This window comes from Panthera pardus, unplaced genomic scaffold, assembly GCF_024362965.1.
Source record: "Panthera pardus isolate Hobbes unplaced genomic scaffold, ASM2436296v1 HiC_scaffold_8, whole genome shotgun sequence".
Classification (NCBI taxonomy): Eukaryota; Metazoa; Chordata; class Mammalia; order Carnivora; family Felidae; genus Panthera; species Panthera pardus.
In genome coordinates, this window is record NW_026527013.1 from 99,006,205 (window position 1) to 99,027,975 (window position 21,771).

The 21,771-nt window shown below is 42.0% G+C and overlaps 1 protein-coding gene across 6 annotated transcripts in view; it reads right to left on the reverse strand.

Moving 5' to 3' along the window:
* Positions 1 to 21,771, reverse strand: part of SLC25A13 (solute carrier family 25 member 13) — a 184,798-nt gene that overhangs the window by 112,583 nt on the left and 50,444 nt on the right. For 5 of the 6 annotated variants that reach the window (XM_019443388.2, XM_019443390.2, XM_053898411.1 and 2 more), the window contains one exon: positions 2,323 to 2,438. The exons of the other annotated variant lie outside the window; for it this stretch is intronic. In XM_019443388.2, the coding sequence (XP_019298933.2) occupies positions 2,323 to 2,438 (116 nt within the window). The remainder of the gene's footprint in view (positions 1 to 2,322; positions 2,439 to 21,771) is intronic. 6 annotated transcript variants of the gene reach the window in all.

Below are 21,771 nucleotides of genomic sequence, written 5' to 3' on the forward strand. Positions count from 1 at the left end.
AAAAAAAAGAAAAAGAAAATCCTCCTTTGCTCTCTTCAAGTTTTTTCTTTCAGTAGTATTTTTATAGAGGCCTTTGTTCCCCAGACAGCACTTTTACATGCAGTATATATTTTCATCTTCACATAGTCCTGGTAAAGCAAATTATTATTACCCTGATCTTATAGATGAGTAAAATAAGGCTCAGGAAGTTGAAACCCATCAACAAACTGCTAGGAGGAAGCGTAAACAGAATCTCAGGCCACTCTTCTTGTTACACCTCATAGATGACCCTCTCTCCTGCCTCTTGCTTCTTCACCCTTTCTTTTCTTCTGCTCACACTAACACACATCCCTCCCTGTACTGGGGACAGTGTCCTCTTTCCTCTGCCAGGCCAGTGGTGTGGCTGGTGCCAAGAGCCCTTCCTGCTTCATGCTCATGATGGAAGGAAAGCATCTACAGTCCATTTTTCAGTGCCCTCATCTCTATCCCGGCTCTCTCACACTTCTCCCTCCAGACATGCTACAGAAAGGGTGAACGCTGGTGCTCAACTCACTCAAAGGTACAGGCGTTCCTCGGTTCATTCCCAGGAAACGCTATCGTAACACTTTCATCCAACTGGTTTCCATTGGGTAAATCAACACCACCGTGAGCTAGCGACTCATTAACTACTTGAAAGTTTCAATGGGGACATGTTTTATTGGGGTTCCACTGAAAAGCTGTGGTTACAGTGCCACTAAGAGGAATCAGGTGATGGGGAAAAAAAACTAAAATTATTCTAGGTATTTTTAAATATGAAATCATCCTCACGAAGTGCTAATGAAAAGCATCTGAGCTTCTGGATCGCATGAAACAAAACCATGTTTTGCCTTTGCGCTTGCAAAGCTAGCTGATCTAGTTGTAAATAACTGTCATGTCAAAGGAACGTGGAAAAAAGGGTGTCGAAGGGGAAGACTTCTAGAATAAGTCTATTATGCTGTCTTATCTATATGTTATGTAGTTATTATGTTCATTTCTGATAAGGAAAATGAAGACCTGAGAGGATAATTAACCTGCTCAGAGACGAAAGAGGCAGAGCTAGAAGTAGGTGAGTCTCTCCAATTCCTGAACCATTCTGAAATAGATGGTACTCTACTATACCATCTGTATTTTCCTCCCATCTGTGCATTTCTCCCATCAAGTAAGACAATCTGTCAAGTAAGACAAGCCCAAGAAGTCTAAATGGATTAGAAACTATGAAAAAAGACATTTCATTTTTTTTTTAACATTTATTTATTTTTGAGACAGAGAGAGACAGAGCATGAACAGGGGAGGGGCAGAGAAAGAGGGAGACACAGAATCGAAAGCAGGCTCCAGGCTCTGAGCCATCAGCCCAGAGCCCGATGTGGGGCTCGAACTCACAGACCGCGAGATCGTGACCTGAGCTGAAGTCGGACGCTTAACCGACTGAGCCACCCAGGCGCCCCGAAAAAAGACATTTCAAATAGGCACATGAGCTATCTCGACCCCTGAATGACCACTCCATAAGCCCTACAGGGCCCTTCCCCAGATGCAGGGCCATCTACAGCAGGTTCGCAGGCACAAACACCATATGCTGGATCCTACATGGTCCAAGGAAGATGTGGTACTTTCTGTCAACTCTATCTTTGGTGTAAAAAGTTTATTTTTGCACTTTTTAAAAACTGCAGTAAGCAGTTTATTTTTCATAAGGAACCTACCACTGTGCTGCCACTTCCTTTCTCCTAATACTTAAAAGACTTCTGGGTCTTCTGCAGCTCTGCAGCCGATCCCAGTGAGTTTGGTTCTGGCTTTTCAAAATAAAGAAGGGGGCAGCACAGCCACCACCACCAACCCGACTAAGGGGGTACGCACCGCTCAAAAGAACACTGCTCTGTGCATACTACCCTCAGCTGTCGTCCTGTGCAGGGCTCTGCACTCACGCTACCCCGTGGAGCTGAGGTCAGCACTCCAAGGACTGGGTGCACGGTACCTTCTGTTCAATGGCAGTTTATGACTGCCTTCATCGTGCGGGTGGGAAGAACCACGGATCACGAAGAGAACCGACAGAAGTCCTGCCACGTTCGCGCAGTCTACGACCCTGTGAAAAAGTCAGATGCACTCTCCCTCGCCTGAAAACTAAACCAGAGTATCAAAACTGAGCCAGAACCCCTTTTTTTCCCCAACAAGAACGAGACCTGAACTGGAGCACCAAATTGTGGAGATATCTTTGCTCAGTGGGATGTGCTGAACTTCTTAAAAGCCTTTCCGTACACTTCATCGTGGGGGCAAAGAAATGTTCACTCAAGTGTGCACTTACTTCGGTGCACACACACTCACACCCCTTACCAAAAGTAACTTCTCCTTTGCCAGCTTTGTCAAATAGCTGAAAAGCCACCATGAACAAAGCATCCGGGGCACACAGGACAGATTCAAATGCTACGAATTCTTGAAAGGATATTAATCTGCAATATAAAACAAGCACAAAGCATAAAATCAGTAGCTTGCAGAAAATAAAAGCATACACAAATACACACTGAGGAAAAAAATTAAATGTCACTGTCAAAAAATTAAATTCAAACCTAAACATTTATAAACACTCAGCATTTCCTTTCATATACAGTGGACTGAAATAACAATGTACAGAATCTAAAGAACATGACAGGTTTGAATTATAATTTCAAATGTAAACTGTAGTAGCCAACAATATAGCATTTCTGTTTTCAGGCAAATCATTGGACTCTAGAATTAAAGCTTATTTTAGATTAAGATGTGACTGTGTAGCAGCAAAACAGCACAGCTTTGTCATTCATTGATACCTTTATACACCATGTAAAAATGGTTCACAAAGATTCATTTATTGTCGATACCTACTGACCGCATGTGGATTCAACTAGGGATAATAGGGGTGATGGAATACAAACGGATATGAAATGTGATACCAAGGAACTTCTAGTCTAAGGCACATAACACTAGTCTAGATCTAGAAATAGTATAAAGGGAAGACCAACCTAAGACAGGGACCAATATGATAACAGAATTGCGGCAGGAAAGCAAAAAAAAAGCTTTGTAGCAAAAATGGAATATAAGCTGGGCCTTGAAAAATGAGTGAAATTCAGGTGTATAGTAATGGGCACAGAAGGGCAGTCACTCCGTTGGGGGATGCTTACAGAAAAGCAGATGCAAGAAAGCTAGGGCGTGTACCAGGAAAATGGCAAGGAACTGCAGAGCACATGAAAGAAAAGATGGTGAAATGAGATTATAAGTGTCAGGCCAGAGATGGGCATGAAAACAAAAGAAGGGCCTGGTTTTTCTTCTCTAGGAAGCAAGCAGTATTGAAAGTCTTTGATGGGCCGCCTGGGTGGCTCAGTCGGTTAAGTGTCCAACTTTGGCCCAGGTCATGATCCTGCGGTCCGTGAGTTTGAGTCCCACGTTGGGCTCTGTGCTGACAGCTCAGAGCCTGAAGCCTGCTTCAGATTATGTGTCTCCCTCTCTCTACCCCTTCCCCGCTCATGCTCTGTCTCTCTCTATCTCTCAAAAATAAGTAAACATTAAAAAAAAGAAAAGAAAAGAAAGAAAGTCTTTGAGCAAGGTCATGACACAATCAAATCTGGTTGTTTGGAACAACATGACAAGTCACAGATGCTGTGCCTTCCAAGGAGTACATGCACCAACAAAAGCGTTTCCAGAAATGTTCTTTGTCACTATTTTGTATTTTAATTGTCCAAATATTCCAATGATACACTGAAATAGTCCAAGTTTCTGGAGGATATAGAGGGAGGAAGAAAACGGAAGCATTTTCCTATGTTTCTCAAAACAATTACTTCTAAACATCTCATAGGGAGAACACATTTTTGTACAAAGTACATGTAACAAAGTTAGCTGTTTCCCAGAATGTCACCTGATTGTAATAATGTCACAAAGAAAGGAAAATCCTATGGAGTGTTCAATATACTATCGCTGTCATTCACCACCCAAAACACAACCTTCTGAATGCACGGAAACATTGGGGAACAGCAGGTGTTACAGAGGAATGCATGCCCAGAACACCTTCTCTACCATTCAGTCTGTCTCACTGAGAATCTATGTGCAAGCAAGGCTGGAGTTGGGCCTCAAGGAGCTCACAACCTACTAGGCGAGGGCAAGGCAGTCATGTGCACATATACCCACCAGAATGCACAAGCTGAGGGTCAAGGGTAAAAGAAGAAATAAAGTGTTAGGGGCATAAAAGGAGGAGCAATCCATTCTGCTACAAAACTGGGAAACACCTCATGGAAGTGTGGCCTTTCAAGAAGAGATTTTAAATGTGTGTTTGTTTTTGAGAAAGAGAGAGAGAGAGCGCACAGGGAGGGGCAGAGAGAGAGGGAGAGAGAGAATCCCAAGCAGGCTCCACGCTGTCAGCACGGAGCCTGAGGCAGGGCTCAAACCCACAAACCGTGTGATCATGACCTGAGCGAAGATCAAGAGTCGGACAGATGCTTAACCGACCGAGCCACCCAGGTGCCCCTAAAGAAGAAATTTTGAAGTTGAGAAGATCTTAGAGATCATCTACTTCAACCTCCTTATGTTACTTTTGAGGAAACCAGAAGTTAATGACTGTGTGACGGTGAAGCACTTGCGGCATTTGGGCCTAAACAGCAGGCGTCCTGGTCTCCATATGACTGAGACAGAATTCCAGCTGGTAGGGGAAGGTGGAGAGAAGAGTGAAGGGCAGAGAGAGGTGGTTCCACACTGAGGAACAGAGCGGAGCAGAGAACAGAGGTGACAAGAAATGAGGTGTACTGTGGTTAAGGGAAGGCTGCACGTGTTGCCGACCTTGCATCTAACAGGTCGTGAGGAGTGAAGAGTGGCTTGAGCTGTAACGCTGGCCACCTGAGCAGGACCTTAAAGGCCACCTTACAAAATCTTGACTTTTTTGTAAACAGTGAGAAGTCACTGAAGGCTTTGGGAGTTAATAAATACCAAGTTCATATCACAGAAAAGGAATTGGTGTGGAAGATGAATTTCACAGAGGACAAAGACGAGATGCAGGGAGACAGCCTACGAGCTGGGGACAGCAGGGGTGTAAGCCAGAGCTACCACACCAAGACTGAAAAGAGAGGAAAGGCTAGAGAAACGCAGTTGAGGCAGAAATGACAAAACTTCGTGGTGACTGGATGTTGGAGGCTGAGGGCCAGGGAAGAGGTCTAGCTACTCCCAAGACCTCCAACCTGGATAACTGAGTGAGATGATGATACCACCACCAAAGGTAAAGAAGAAGAGAAAAAAATGAAAAAGAGAGAAGGGACTGTGAGCCAGTAAGACCAAATCTGACCATGTTGCATTTGAGGTACCAGTGGGACACTGAACATGGTGTCCAGCAGGAAACCAAAAGGACCGGCGTGAAACTCGGGACAGGAGCTGACAGGAGTTGAACCCCACCACTCAAAATTAATGATGAAGTCCTAACCCCCCGAACCTCAGAATATGCCTTTGCTTGGACGTAGGGTTGTTGCAAATGCAATGAGCGAAGATGAGCTCATACTGGAAGAGGGTGGGCACCTAGTCAGTATGACTGAAATCCACATAAAAAAGGGAGATGTGGACACAGACACGCACACAGGAAAAACACCATGTGAAGATAAAGGGGCAGTGAGCAGATGCTTCTACAAACCAAGGAATACCAGAGATTTCCAACAAACCATTAGACGCTAGGGGATAGGCGTGCAACAGCTAGATGCTCCCTCATGGCCCTGGCAAGAAACCACGCTTGCTGACACCCTGGATCCCAGCCTCAGAACTGTGACACAGTAAATGTACTACTGTGTTTTAAGTCATCTCATTTGTGGTACTTTGTTACAGCAGCCCTAGAGAACCAACACAGGGGCCAAGATTGGAAACACAGATCTGGGAGGTTTTAAACAAAGGCTACTTAAGGCTGTGAATGAAACTGTCCAGAAGCATCTCCATCCGGAGGCACACTCAGCATCCTCTACGACGCGGCCGCAGCAGAGAGGGGAAGGTGTCTCTGGGCTACTTGCTTCTCACCGCCACTCCAACCCCAGGGCTCCTCCGAGCAGGTACCAACAACCACACAGCCACAGTGCTCCTCAGTTTAACTTGCTGGCAGTTTGTCAAGGCAGAAAACAATCCTATTTGCTCAATTATCCTTGCACAGACGTTAGGTTAATTAAAAACGAATTGAGCAGTGTGTTCTCCAGAAAAGAGGCACTTTTTTTTTTTTTTTTTTAAATTTAATGGTCTGAAGAAAGAAAGGCTTAAATACAATAAAAAGAGCATCTTTCCTCTCTCTAAATGGTTTGAGAAACCTGAACATTATCTATGTGGGTGAACAAATCCTTGTCTGGCAGTGTCAATGTGGTTTCATAACCATATCTGGCCAATGAATACTCTGGTATTTTAGGCATGTTACAGATACCAAAAAGGTATGTAATTTGGTAATCCTGTTAGATACAAGTATTACACATCTATGTAGGAGGTATACAGATGAACCATGAAATCATAATGTCTTACCGTTCAGCAAGATCATTTTGGATTTTCAAGGTAATCTGACTAGAAGGCTATCAGAATAATTACATAGTACTATATATTCATTTGCAGCATGCTATTTAAACACACACACACATGCACACACATATTTCATATAAACAGTACTTCGGTCTTGCTTTACAGATTTAATGGGTATTAGTGTAAATTACAACAAAGAATACAAGCTTAATCAAGTTCAGACCTGGCTGGTGAGCTCACTTGGTTCCTTTTCCACCCAAAACTTCTCTGACAACACCAGATGCCCTCAAAAATAAATCACACAACTTTGATGACCGTGGTTCCATGACTGTGTCCGTGGGACAGTGTCTGACACCAGTGTTCACCTGCAGCAACTGATAGTGCGACGTGGGTCAGCGAAGAGAAGCAAACCCACAAGTCACTTTTTTCACAGGCCTACAACCACTCAGATGAGGGAGGAGTAGGTTTCTACTCCATTTCCTGGCTCCAGAGATTTTTTTAAGTAAGTCGTTTTGTGTTCAAACCACTAGAGCCATCATTCTCTTTACTCTAAAGCCATTTTTAACAGCAGCAACTTTACAACTCCTTGAAAGTCCAGGTAAAGTAGCCCAAACACCACATACTACAACCAAATACAGAGCCAAGGAGAAGAGGGATTAAGAGTAGACTGCATCAGTACGCTGTGCTTAGGGCTGTGTAAGACGACACAACTATACACACAGAAAGATACTAGAAGGACACGTACCAAAATGATGCCTGAGTGTCCTTACAGTGGCATAACTTTAGGTCTCCTCCTCTCAGCTTTGCAAGGAATAGCTCTCAGCCTGAAGACACTTAAAATATAGAGAATACCATGATATTATGGGGAAAAGTGGCAAGTAACAGAAGCGAAGATAAATTACTTAGCAATTCAGAGGAAGGAGAGATTATTATCACACTGAGAGGAAAGTGATGGAGAATGTCAGTAAAATCACGTGACATCAGAGGGAAGATATGACCAAGTGGACATGTACCTTTGGTCTTGCAGGAGATGTAAGACGGGCTAGAAGAGAGATGGGAGGTGGGAGAAGGACAGGCTGGCAACTGCAATGAGGCATCAGTGCCTCCTCTATGTGCTGAGCAGAGGCTAGTACTGGGAATACACGGGGGAAAAGTGCACCCCCTGCCCCCCAAGAACTGACGGCCCAGGGGGCAGATGGCAAGCCAGGAACCAAGGAAGGAGGGCTGGAGGGAAGAGCCACTAGAAGTGCAAGGTCACTGGGGTAAGGGCAGGTGCAGTGGTGCTTAGTAACATGACTTTGTGCTTCAAACCATAATCTGGCAGTGCTGGAAGGAGAAGAGTGTGCAGTTGGGGAGACATGTTGGTTGAACCCAGGGAAGAACCATGAAGACCTAAAGGGAAGGAAGGGCTCCTTACAACTAGGGCATGCGAGTATATGGTGCCACACCCTCAGGACAGGGCAATCTGACAACACTGCAACAGTCTTAAAAACGCCCACACTCTTTGACCCCACAAATGAAGGTGTACAAACTTATGTACAGGGATGTCCAAGTGGCATTGTTGACAGTGCAAAAAGTGAAAACAACCTCAATGTGCAAAAATATGTGACTGATTACATAAAGGAACATCCATATATAGAATACTATCCAACCACTATAATTGCTACATACACAAATTCACATTAGGTAAAAAATTGGTTATACAAATGTATCTAAAAAACAATCCCATTTTGTTAAAAATGGACAAAAATAATACTTTATACACATACACAAAAGTGTGAAGGATGTATGCCAAAGTATTAACAGTGGTTCTCTCTAGGTAGTTAAAATATTAGAAATTTAGGGTTTTTCTCTTTTTGCTTGCCCATATTTTCTACTCTTTTCAGTAATACACATACTGAATTACTTTTGTAATAAGAGAAAAATTAAAATTTATATGGAACCAAACATCAAGGATTTAATAAACTTAGGTAGTGGCAGAAGGCCTGAATAAGGGATGGGGGTGTTAGGAGGGGGGTACTGAAAAAAGAAACAAATGATGGAAAGAGTCACACTAACTGGCCATCTGAGGTGGACAACCTCCAGTTTCTCTCTTCCTCCTGCTGTTGCTTATTCTCGCTCAGCAGCAGCTTATGCCCCATGTGGTCCCTTTCATCTCCTGCCTGGCTCCCACCTCCAGGCCAACTCTGTGGCTAGGAAAATTTAAGCAACTGCACATAAGGATCTGATCTGTTCAGCTTTCAGGAAGTTTGGATGTAGACAATGCACCATATCAAAATCCAATTACCACTTTTACTTAAGGTTCCTAACCACAAGAGTGCTTCGCAAAAATAACTTCTCCTTATAACCCTCTTCCGTGTGTTACAACAGAAGCCAAACGATTGTCCAGGATTAATGGCAGAGATAAAAGTAAAATCGAACTCCAAAAACTGGGTCCCAACCACCAGACCACCCAGGTTCAAGTATCTGAGAATGTCGAGGGGGGAAAAAAAACAAACACAGAACTCGGCTTTCCTGAGATCTCCAGTTGAGCAAAAAAGTTTTGGCCTCTATCATTTTAACATCTTTAATAGCTTTGGGGGTTTTCCACCTCCTTATCTCCCTCCCAAATGCCTTGCAAATATACATTGTTCAGGCCACCAAGCAAATATGTTCCCTGCACCTTCTATATACCAGGCAAGCCCCTAGGCACTAAGGACACCATGAAAATGAAGAAGATGGACAGAATCCACATCTCAAGGATTTCCACTGTAGTGGAGAAGGCAGGCAATGAGCACAAATATACATACGTAAAAATAAGATGATTCATAATCAGCTAACTTCTGTGTAGAAGATAAAAGAAATGCTTTAAAGCAGTGCTTCTCAGCCCCAGAGAGCCTATTTAATTGGTCTTAGGAGGGACCTGAGCAGTCATTTTTTTTTTTTTTCAACCTTCCCAAGTATAGCCAAGCTTGAGAATGATATGGATGGGACATGGGCTGTCTGCCTATGTGGCCGGCAAATGCCTCTTGGGAGATGGCAGTAAGTCTCAATGATGAGGAGAAAGCACTGGGAAGATATGGAGCAAGAGTATTTGGGACAGAAGAACCTCGGTGAGAGGCTAGCCCTAAGACAGGCCAACCTTGGCAAGACCCATGGGGCAGGGAGCCACCAGAAGGCTGGAGACAGGGGAGGAGGGAGTGCGTTAAGCATACGAGGCTATGTGGATTTCAGTGCAAGCATGCATGGGGGACAGCCACTGCTGGAGGGCTTTATGCCAAGCAGTGATGGGACTGCATGGAAAGAACACTCAGGATACTGAGGAACACGGATTGCAGGGAGAAGAAGTGAGCCCAGTCCCCAGTGGCTGCAGCAGGCTAGGCCTAAAGCTTAGCAGGAGAGAGAACAGAATGGAAAGGGTTCAAATCCAGGCTCTGTCCAAGAAGTCACAGCACACAACTTATAAAGCCCAGGGGCAAATCAGGCACCACCACCCCCACCCCCCTCCCCACCCCGGAAGCCCAGTGGCCTGTGGATGCAGAGATTATGGCAACCAGAGGCACAAACTCTGAGGCCCGGTAGTTACAGAGGATATGAAAACTACTAGTTAGGCAGATGATGGATTCTACGTCCTAAAATCATCAGTAGTAAAGTGGAAAAAGGCCCAAGTTCTACTTCTTCCTTTGCCTAAGTGGCTGAATGATCTTGCTGGACAAGTTGGAGCAGATCTCCTCTCCTGATCTATGAGGGAGGATCTATCCAATGCATTTCAGTCTACTATCCCATTTTCTTCCAGCACTGGCCTTGGCATTGCCAGGAGTATATGTGTCCAGAGGCCAGCTGGGCTCCTCAGCTCTACATGCACTTGGGTTCAAACCTCACTGCAGCATTTGCCAAGGGGCTATTTAAATTCATTGGCTCCAATGAAATCTGGCAGACTGAATATTGTTCAAACAAGCATGCTACTGCCTGGCTTTGAAAACCTATTAAAGATTTTATTAGCAACTTTACTGTATTGTTATCACAAGTTTAGCCTATAAATATCACCTCTGCATAGATCACTGCCTCTATATTGCCAAACGTAGATAAATATCATAGGCCCTCCCTTGTAGTTGTGACCTTGACTCAGTAAGTGATAAGCCCATACTTCCAGATCTACCTGTCTGTCCACGCCTTGCAGTTCACTCCAAACAGCGCTGGGCTACCCAAAGCTGCCTGTGCCAACTACTGGGACTTATAGAGGGCATTCTTATACCTCCAACATCTCCTTCCTTATCAGAGGGATCAAACATATTTAACAGGTATGACTCACCCCCATTCTACTTTTCGTTAATAGTTCACTGAACTACACACTCAAAAATGTCTCTCACCTATACACATTCTATACCCCATTCCTTCTTCTCCTCTTTGTTAAATACTACTATTCACTCCCCAATGACCTCAGGAGAATATGTCATGTCCTGTCACCTCTCCAACCTTTTAAACCTTGAGTCATAAAAAAGTTCTGATCACGGCCAATGCCCACAAGAGTAGTACTGGATCAAGGAAAAGAATGCCCCCAGAGACAAATCATGTTCTCTATCCTTGTAAGGCTCTAGACAAATATCCTGTTCATTCTTAAATGCTAATAAGCATTGGGGCGGGGGGGACCTAAAAAGCTATCTTATATGACATTGCTTCCATTTTGTCTAATAACCAATATTGACAGAATTTAATAATGTGCACAGCATAAATATCCTGTATCTTAATTACATCATGGGGTATACAGCATTTTGAGATCTACCCAAAGATTCGTATTTCTTTTAAAAGGATAAGTGTATTAAGTTTAAAAAAAAAACATAAACAAGTCATTTTAAATTGGAGGTTGCCTTAAAGGAGGAAAAGAATTAAAAGGGAACAGAAAGACCACTCGTTTAAAAGAAAAAAAGGGAGAGGGCACCTGGGTGGCTCAGTTGGTTGAGCGTCAGACTTTGGCTCAGGTCATGATCTCGTGGTCCGTGAGTTTGAGCCCCGCGTTGGGCTCTGTGATGACAGCTCAGAGCCTGGAGGCTCCTTCGGATTCTGTGTGTCTCTCTCTCCCTCTACCCCTCCCCCACTCATGCTCTGCCTCTGTCTCAAAAATCAATAAACATTAAAAAAAAAAAATTTTTAAAGGGGGGGGGGAAGTAGTTTTAAACCACAATGGAAAATTCACTTAGGTAAGCAAAATAGATTGAAAATATATTTATATTTCCTAGATCTTCCTTTGTTCTTCTAAGGCTGGATGAGAAGGCTTCAACTTCATTAACATGCTAAATGAAGAAGGACAATGGGGATATAAGCTTTAGGTAAGAAATCAGGACCTGAAATGCGAGTGGGCACCAAATTTGTTCACTAGCATTTTTTAAGTGACCGCTATACACACTGGCTATCACTCTGCATAAAGCAGCAGGTTAGTTGTTTGGTTGCCACGGAGTAACCAGGTGGTTTAAACGCTTCCAGTAGAGCACACACTGTGGAACCCTTTACTTATCTGACTTGAGTCTTCAGTTTGATTGTTCCTTTGGTTCAGAGCTGAAAAGCACAAAAGGTACCTTCCACTCAAGAGATTGTGTGAGTACTTAAAAAGCCCAGAAGACAGGCTGAAGAACAGAATTTTCTCATGAACGCTTTTAGCAGATGCCCATATTAACTATGGGTGTTTCTCTGCTTATATAGCATTTGAAAACACCAAATATCGACTGAGTTAAATGATTTTTTAATTGGGACACAACGCCTCTCTCAGTGTACTCTTCTGCATCTTTGAAGCCAGGTAATGATGATTACAGTGATGTCTGAAAACAAATAAGCACCTAAGCACAGACACACGGGAAGTGACAAGAGCAAATGTGCTACTTTCTTGCGTCTGCCAACGACAATTCCTGGTTCATCTATTAAAAAAAAAATCGAAAATAAGCAGTAAACTAAATTTTTACAAAACACATGAAATTAAGTTTTACTGTTCCTTTTCAGGGAACATTATCGATTACTCAGAAGTATTTTAACTTTTTTTTCCCTTCAACTGTAAGTCTTACATTATGGATATACACGAAAACCTTCTTCGATGTGATGACATAAGCGTTTGGCAAAGCAAAAATTAAGTGACTGAAATAGCCTTTATCATATTTTAAGAAATAAAATTATTCATGCTGTGGGCAAGAAGAAATAAAGTACACAGGCTTGAGCCCAAATATCACACACACAAAAAAGCCAACATTAATATTTGCTGTGCCAGCTGAATTCAAATTAACCCAATTTTACATGTTAATTAAACCAGCTATTTTCTTCTTATTGTATTTTTGCTTCTTAAATAGTAGAGTCTACAAGTGATTCCCAACAGACTTGTTCCAACAACAATGACGTATTCATTTACTTCTATTATGACCGTACAATACAGTAACTGAGCAGTAATTTTTCACAGTCAATTACATGTGTGGCTCTTTATGCTTAAAGATGCTGAAATAATGTGAACTACAGAGCCATATGCCTGCATCTTTAGTGTGCCTGAGGCAGTTGCCTGGGTAACACATTTTCTCTTCAGTTTAGCATAACCCTTCATTGAATATCATTAGGTGTCATTAAATAGCAAACATTAACATGAACTTCAATACACTACTTAGATAGAGTCATTTTACCCATGTAAACAAGTGCTCCATCATTTATAAGAAGCTTAAAATAGATTATGATTTTCTGTATTTAAGACGACGAAAAAGAAAAAAACAATGCCCACGTGTTGATTCCAAATTGAATTTGCAGAAATTTCTGATAACATAGGAGAATTCAGACCAAGTTTCAGGGATAACACTTCTTATAATATTCAATGTAAGCAAAGAAGGATTGGGTTTTTTACTCAAAGTTTACTTTAAATTTACTCAAAGTTGCAAAATAATTCCAGCACTTGTATCTCAGATCATAAGACTTTTACTGTTTTCTGACAAGGTGGGGAGAAGACACCCCACCATTAATTTAGAGGATAAGGTACTTAAAAATCAAGGCATGTAGCAATAAATAGAAAGTATGGGAGACATTATGCATTATCTAAAATATCTTAAATATTGAAAAGTTACTAATGTGTTCCATAGCTCGGATATGGCAATATGCAGTTTATACAGAGTTTTTCAGAGCCAACGGCTTCCATCAAGAGTAGCCACCATCCCCAATAATCTGCATCAGCCCTCCATCCTATGCCACTCCACACAAACACCCATGTCTAAGAAACACAATGTGCGGGGCGCCTGGGTGCCTCAGTCGATTAAGTGTCCAACTTTGGCTCAGGTCATGATCTCACAACTGGTGAGTTCGAGCCCTACACTGGGCTCTCTACTGTCAGCACAGAGCCCACTACAGATCCTCTGCACCCCTCATCGCCCCCCCACCCGCCACTCACACATGCTCTCTCTCTCAAAAATAAACATTAAAAAAAAAGCAAAACAATGCGCTTGCTTTACAAACACAGTCTCCACACTTAGAACTTCCCCACACACCTTTCCGTTCCAAAACAGCAGACTTCTGATTTTTCTGAGGCATGCGGTAATTCTATGTAAGTCTAAAATTTCAGTCAAAAAGCAATTACAGTTTGTCCTCTATCACCTGCATTACAAAGGGCCTCCAAATATTCAATGTTAATTTTAAAGGGCATGCACAAAATGGAAACAAGTCATCAAAGGGCACAGCCATCTCCGATATACTTTCTCACCTTTCCCAGTATAGGAGGAAGGCAGGCTTCAAAGGCCTGGAAAGGAAGTAGGGGATGGGGTTCAAGACCGACCAGGGTGGAGATCAAGAGTGTTCAAGGCTCAGGAGTGAGCTGCAAAGCTGTCAGGTCAACCTAAGAGTACCTAAAAAGAAAGCTCTGCCAAGAACAAATGAGTTCTTGGTAATGGGGATGGAGATCCCAGATACAACTAGGATGATGAGCTGAGATCTTTTTTTTCTCCCTCCCACATCTGTTTTCTAATCCACAACAAGGAAGAAATGGCCACACAAAATGCAATGACTTAGCCTCAGGTACCAAGCTTCCCCTTCCACTATTCCACGAATATTCATGTAGCTGCTTGAATAAAATCTTAATCACCATGTTCAGTCCACAGGCTGAGATGTGGTCAGAAAACACACACACACACACACACACACACACACACACACACACATATATATGATATTATATCAAATAATATATGAGCACCAAATGAGCTCCAAATGGTGCTCATCAAATATATATATATGTATATATATATATATATATATATATATTTGATATTAAATGTATATTCCATTTTCGTTTTAGCACTCTGCTCTAAAATGAGGTAAATCATGAGAAACAAATTGATAGCCCCAATCAATCTTTAAGTCGAACATTTCCAAGGATATACTGGGATCAGCAGAGATTCAGTCACATCACTGAAGCCTCTATGAGAATTTATGTTCTTAATGATTATCTAAGACACTCTAGGGTTTCAAATAAAATTTTTAAATTAAAACTAAATTGTATAAACTGCCATTATTGCAAAAAGTAGCCTGATCACTTCAGAAATGTTACTGAGAATTGAAACAAAAATTGATTTCTGCTCCTAACAGTTGAAGTGATGTTTCTGGATTTTACCCCAAATCCACAATATATAAAATGCTATTTCCATCCTTATCCCCAGTAAGGATTAATTAAAATTCTACTACATGAACAAAATTTGCTTGCCTAAGAACTGGTAAAGGTCTAGAAAAGAAAAAAGAAATTTTTCATATTTAATTGTATTTTGCTACACAAATAAACACGAACAAAATATAATGAATTCACCTGCTAACACAGGCCACCCACAAATGTAGATTCTCATGAAAAGAACCAAAAGCATTTATTATAACTGCTTGAGCCTGGTCTACATAGGTTTACATTTTATTTTATTCTCTGGAAGAACCTATATAAATGTTGAAAACAGGTAAGAAAGGAAAAATTTTCTGCCCATCAGGTTGCCCCATCCTATTCCACACTATCTCTGTATTCATTAACAAGTCCTATTTCTAAAGGTCTCCTCACAATACCAAGCTTTTTTAAAAGCAGACAATTACAACACAGAATAGCGATTGTAAAGAGTAATCAAAATTAGAAACTGTTGGGAGTACTTTATATTTTTGCAAAAGCAAATTAAGCTATAAGACTTTTGAGGCGCTTTTGCTTTTTCTGGCTATAATTATTGCTAATTGTGGAAAAGCAACATCAGCGCTTTAATGCTTTTTCCTTCAGTAAGCTGGTGACTGTTTTACTTCCTGACTTCAAAAAAACACACAAAAAAAACAAAAACTGTAAGAAGAAAGCAAGCACTGGTCAGGACATCATAAAAGGCATAGAAAGAGGGTTTCGATATGAATTACACATTCCTCAGATACTTTCAAAAAGGGTTTTCTCCCATGGAAATGCAACACCCTTAGTGAATTTAAAAATTATATTCTACATCAATAACCAGAAGGATAATGTGAATTAAAATGCATTAAGAGGTAACATAGGACTATATTTCTTTAACTCTACTGCAGAAGGTCTGAACTCACCAGACCATAAACACGGAGAAGGGCAGGGGACAGAGCTGAATGGACCAGAGGGGACAGCAGGCAGTGAACACTGAGGCCTTCACAAGGTGCTGAAGGGCAGGGTAGGAGTCTAAAAAGGATCACGAACCTAATCCTATGAGTGGTTTTCTCGATACAAAGAATTCCTCAGAGCAATTTTACAAAAACTAGAATGACCCCAGACTATGGTGGCACCAGCCTATTTAGAGAAGATAAAAGTGAAGACAGGAGAAGATAAAAGATTTGCTAAAAATTTCAGCACCTGTTACAGAGACAGCCTGCATAAAATGTTAGTGTTCCTAGGAGAAAAAGGACAACCAGGGATTTTAACATGCTGAATTTCAATACGGAACCAAAAAGAGAACCTGAGAATCTCATCACCTCATCATCTCAATACTAATATGTCATATACTCATGGCACTTTATGTGTCCAATCCATTCAGAGTCATTCAAAACATATTGATGGAGTGCTACCATGGGCCAACCCACTGTCCTATGATCTGCAGAGTCAGCAGTGAACAAAACAGACAAATATAAATATCCCCGCCTTCCTGGAGCTTACAGGCAAGTGTGTGCCAGAAGGTGGAGAGGGAGATAATAAAACAATAAATAAAATCCTTATGAAGGAAAAGGCATGGTGGGGGTACAACTTAAAATAGTATGCGCAGGGAAAAACCTCCCTAAGGAAGTGTTATCAGAGCAAAGACCTAAAGGAAATGAGTGAGCTTCCTGAGGGAAGAAAAAGTGCAAAGGCCCTGAGGTGAGACTAATCATGATGTGCTCAAGGCGCATCAAGATCAATAAAGGGGTTGGGACAAAGTATTAGGAGGAAGAACAGAAGCAGATGAAGTAGGGGGGAAGGGAAGGAAAGTGGCCACTGCTAGGCCTCACTGGCCACAGTAAGGACTCGGGCTTTTGCTCTGAGTGAAATGGAGAGCCAGAGAGTGCCATGATCCAACTTAGGTATGAACGGGATCACTCTGGATTCTGTGCTGAACAGACTGAAGGAAATCTAGAAGCAGGGAGATCTGTTAAGAGGCTATGACAATAATCTGAGTGAGAGATGATCTTGCCTCAGACGATGATACTAGCAGCACAGAAGGAAAGAAATGGTCACATTCTGGATATCCTGTAACTGTCTGCCACAATGCTACAAATGGAATTAAAAAAAAAAAAACAAAAACCTAACTCATGTGAAATGCAGGGTCACACTGGGAGCTCGATTATTCACTAGCAATCAATCTAAAGAACTAGCCAACTGGGGGCCACATGCCATTCACCAGTTGCACAGAATCACTATGGAGTGAGTTAATGAAGAGTTTTAGTTTTTTCTCTTTTTTTTCTCTTTTTGGTGCTCATGTAATACAATTTTCTTTTTGAAAATTTACACTTAGATGAGCTTGAAGAAAAGAGAAAAGTGAAGCTGAACTTCAGTGGTATGTACCTTTGCTTCCCTGCTGCAGCTTTTACGCATCTTCACCAGCAGCTGGTGCATCACTATCTTTCCCAGTGCGGGTTACATGGGCTCTTTGTTAGCAACCTACCAGATGCATCTTCTACTAAGCACCTCCCCTCAAGGGATGCTCCGGTCAGGGAGCCTCAAATCATCAGCCCTCCAGAGAGGACCATAGCAGTTATGAACTTGGAGTCGGACACTTGTTATAATTTGTCTCCTCTGCCTTTAAGGAAATAAGACAAAGCAATTGAGCTTGTCTTGGAGTTTGCCTTTGGACCTTCTCTCATTTTTTGGACTTGCCCCGCACTTCTACTAGGTCTTTGGCTTTCTTGGTCAACTTTCTGGCACCTTCCTTTTTCGTACTGTCTATATTGGTATCGTGAAACCTGAGAAGCAGCTGATATTAGTCACCATGCTAAGAAATTGGAGAGAAGGAGTTTTACCATATTTTGAGGGTAAAGCCAAGTAGATCTGACGAAAGACTAAATGTGAAGTGTGAGAGGAAAAGGAGGAAGCAAGGATGTCTCCAGGGTTTGGGACCTGAGCAACTGTAAGATAGAACGTCCTGAGAGAGCAAATAAGAAAGGAAGAATGCTTTTGGAGAAAAGAACCGGGAATCCAGCTTAGGACACTTGAGGTTTCCACCAAAGTCCTGCTAAACATGCAAATGGAAATCTCAAGGAAGCAGCTGAACAGAGAGGACTGTGGAGTTCAACCGGGAAGAGAGGGCTACAGATATAAAAGCAAAAGTTATGGACTATTTAGAACCATGAGATAAGGGAAATGAGATCACCAAGAAGTGTGAGAAGAAACAAGAAGTCCCAAGGACTTAGCTCTGAGAATGGGAGATGAGGAAGTATCTGAAAACAGGGCTCAGAAAGAATAATCAGGGAGGCAAGAGAATGGGATGGGTGTCCCGAAAGCAGTATTTCCAGAAGGTGTGAGGGAGAAAATATGTTAACCTGAAGAGGAATATTATCACTGGATTTTGTTATGCAGATCTGTGATAGAACAGAAAAAATAGAGAGACAGATCCCTGCCCCTTGTTCCTGGCACAGAGCTCCTAACCCCCTTGGGACTTCCTGGGTGACAGCAGTGTCTTTGTTCTAGTAAGATGACTCTGGGTGGGTTCCTGAATAGGGGCTGGTCACCGAAAAAAGCAAGCCGTGATGACAGCTTGGAATTTTCAGCTCATCCCCCATTCTCTAGAGAGGACAGAGGTGCTAGAAATGGGTGAAGCCTCCATAAAAATCCCAAAAGGGCTCAGAGAGCTTCCAGATTGGTGAACATGTGGCAGCTCTGGGGGAGGGCATGGAATCTCCATATCCACTGCCCCATACCATGCCTATGCATCTCTTCCATCTAGATGGCCATCTGCATCCTTTATCATATCCCATTTTTTAATTTGTTTTAAAATTTTTTTAAGTTTATTTATTTTGAGAGACAGACAGAGACAGAGTGATCAGGGGAGGGACAGAGAGAGAGGGAAAGGGAGAAAGTGAGAGAGAATCCCTAACAGGCTCCGTACCTCAGCATGGAGCCTGACATGGTGCTCGAACTCACGAACTGTGAAATATGCCTTGAGCTGAAATCGAGGCAGGCGCTTAACTAACGGAGCCACCCAGGTGCCCCTTTTATCATATCCTTTTATAAAAACCTGGTAAACAGCAAATCGTTTTCCAGAGTTCTGGGAGACACTCTAGCTAATTACCAAACTCAAGGTGGGGGTCATAAGAACCTCTGATTTATGGGTGATCAGTTAACAACTTGGACTTTGCAACTGGTATCCAAAGTGAAACCAGAGGGAGGTGGTCTTGTGAGACTGAGCCCTCAACCCATAGGATCTGATGTTATCTCTTCTAACGGAAGAGAGGAGATAGGGTGAAGGAGGCAGACATCTTAAGTCAGATTTCTGAGTATACCTTGCTTTTGTCAATACAGCTGTGACTTGGGAAACATGTTTTACATATTCAAAAATTAAATTAACTCTAAAAGAAAAAAAGCAATCCCTAAAAATTGAAGACAAACTGAAACGAATGAACCTAACCATATATCTAGTTGGTGGCCAACCCACACAGAGGAATGAATTGTTTCAAATAACTTTAGAATACAGTCTTTCTACTGTAAGTAATTAGTGAGACACATTCTATGCACAAACAGAGCTGAAAAGAATCTTAAACTTCATTCAATATCTGTTAGCAGCAATACTGGTGTTATTAATAGTTTTGAATGTAACCTACATATTGCAAATAGGTAATTCCATGAATGTTGCCGGTAGCCAAGAGTTTTTCAATGAAAGAGTAAAGAGATGATAGAGAAATTGAATAAAATACTTTGAATTTAATTTTGTCAATTGTTTAACTCTGAGTTAGAGTTAAACCAAATACTTTGAATAAAAATACTTTGAATTTAATTTTGTCAATTGTTTAACTCTGAGTTAGAAATGCCAGTGTGGACTGAAAACTTTTCCCCCATTAGCCACTGGAAAGGCCTCAAAGCAATGGCAACCCAAAAGAAGCACAGGTGATGCCTACAGTGTGGTCTCTAAATACAAGTGCCCATTAAAAAGAATAAAGACTCCATGAAGAGTGGACAATTCCAGGTCCAGAGCAGGAAGTCCATAAAACAACATTCTGCTTTGCCAGGAAGCAAGTAAGCTATCAAATACAAATGGATCCTACCAAAAAGGGCTAAGGAGAAAATATAAATGGGCCCCCACTTACCAAAATGAGATAGATATGATTCTCCCCTGAAGTCCAGACCCAAACATCTAACAGCCTAGCTCTCCGCGTGTACGTGTAACGAGCACATCAATACTGACACGTTCTACAGAAGTCTTGAGGCCAATCTAGCAAGAACACCCAAAAATTCAACCACTTCTTACCATCTCCACAACTGGCACTCTAAGCTTGCCATCTTTTGCCTTCTTCCACTCTTGCCCATTTCATTCTATTCCCCATAAATCAGCTAGGGAGATCCTTTCAACATTTAATTCACATCATGTCAGTTCCATGCTCAAACTCTCCAATGATCTCTACTACACGTGGAATAAAATTGTACAAGATCTAATAAAATCTGGCCCTGGATACCTTTTTGGCTTCCGTCACTTCCCTGCTCTTTGCCAGTCTCGAGTCCCCCTGCCGCTTCTCAGATGCGTCAAACACTTTCCTATCTCATCTGCATCTATTATTCCCTCCACCCAGAAGCTGAAGACCTAGATTCCCACATAGCTCGCTCTCACTGAGGTCTCTGCCCAAATGGCATCTTGCAGAGGTCTTTCCTGACCACCCTATCCACCATGGCACCCTTGAGCACTCACTCACCACCTCCTTCCCGTGCTTTCATACATACAGTTACCTGCCTCTATACCATAGATCTATTGGTTTACATTGTCCATTTGCTATATCAGAACATACTGCTTACCGTTTGGTTTAGAACTATGCCTGGCACATAGCTAATGTCAATAAGTATGGGTTAAGTGAATTACTAAATATGAAATTAACCTAGATTTTTTAAGTACTGAGGTTCCCTCAGGTCTGTAACACAAGGCTACTTTACTGTACTATACATCCTTTATTACAGATACTAAGTTACTCTATAATTTCTACGCAGGTTCAACAGTTATCCTCTGCCATCTCTTACTCTTCTAGACTGAAAATCCCAAAACCTTTTTATCAGATTGTGGTGGAAACGTTACCCTCAGAAACCTTCATTAAAGTCAGAGAATCTCAATCTATTTACTAGGAAGTGACGCACTGACAATTATGCCACAATCAATGGGAAAGTTAATAGGCACTAAAATCTCCTCATGATTCACTTCAGGAATCCCTCACAGCTTCGTGCAAGACTCTTTATTTCAGCAACTGCCACATCTTGTGCCTAGGACACTGCCACGGGTAGAGAAACAGAAGTGCAAGTAGCCAGGAAACAGAGCGTACACATGATTCCCTCTCCTTTAGCCGTTTAGATGCGAGTTTTAAACCCCACCAGTGCAGACTAAGGCAAGACTAAACAACCAAGCAAAGAAAGTGGGAGGGAACGTGTTTTGGCTCTTTCATTTTCTGAACACCTCCACACGCTGCGAAGAATATGGAGGAAGGGTTGGTATTTTCAGTTGGCCCAGGAAAGAAAGATAAGAATTCTGAGAATATGGTATGCAACGGGACCTCAAGGTTGAGTCTAAGAGTGAAAGGGGGAGAGTGATCCAAAAACTATTCCTGGGTTAGAAACAACAGATGTGAAGAATGTGAGGGCAGTTTTTCAAAGGTCTGTGGGTGTGGATG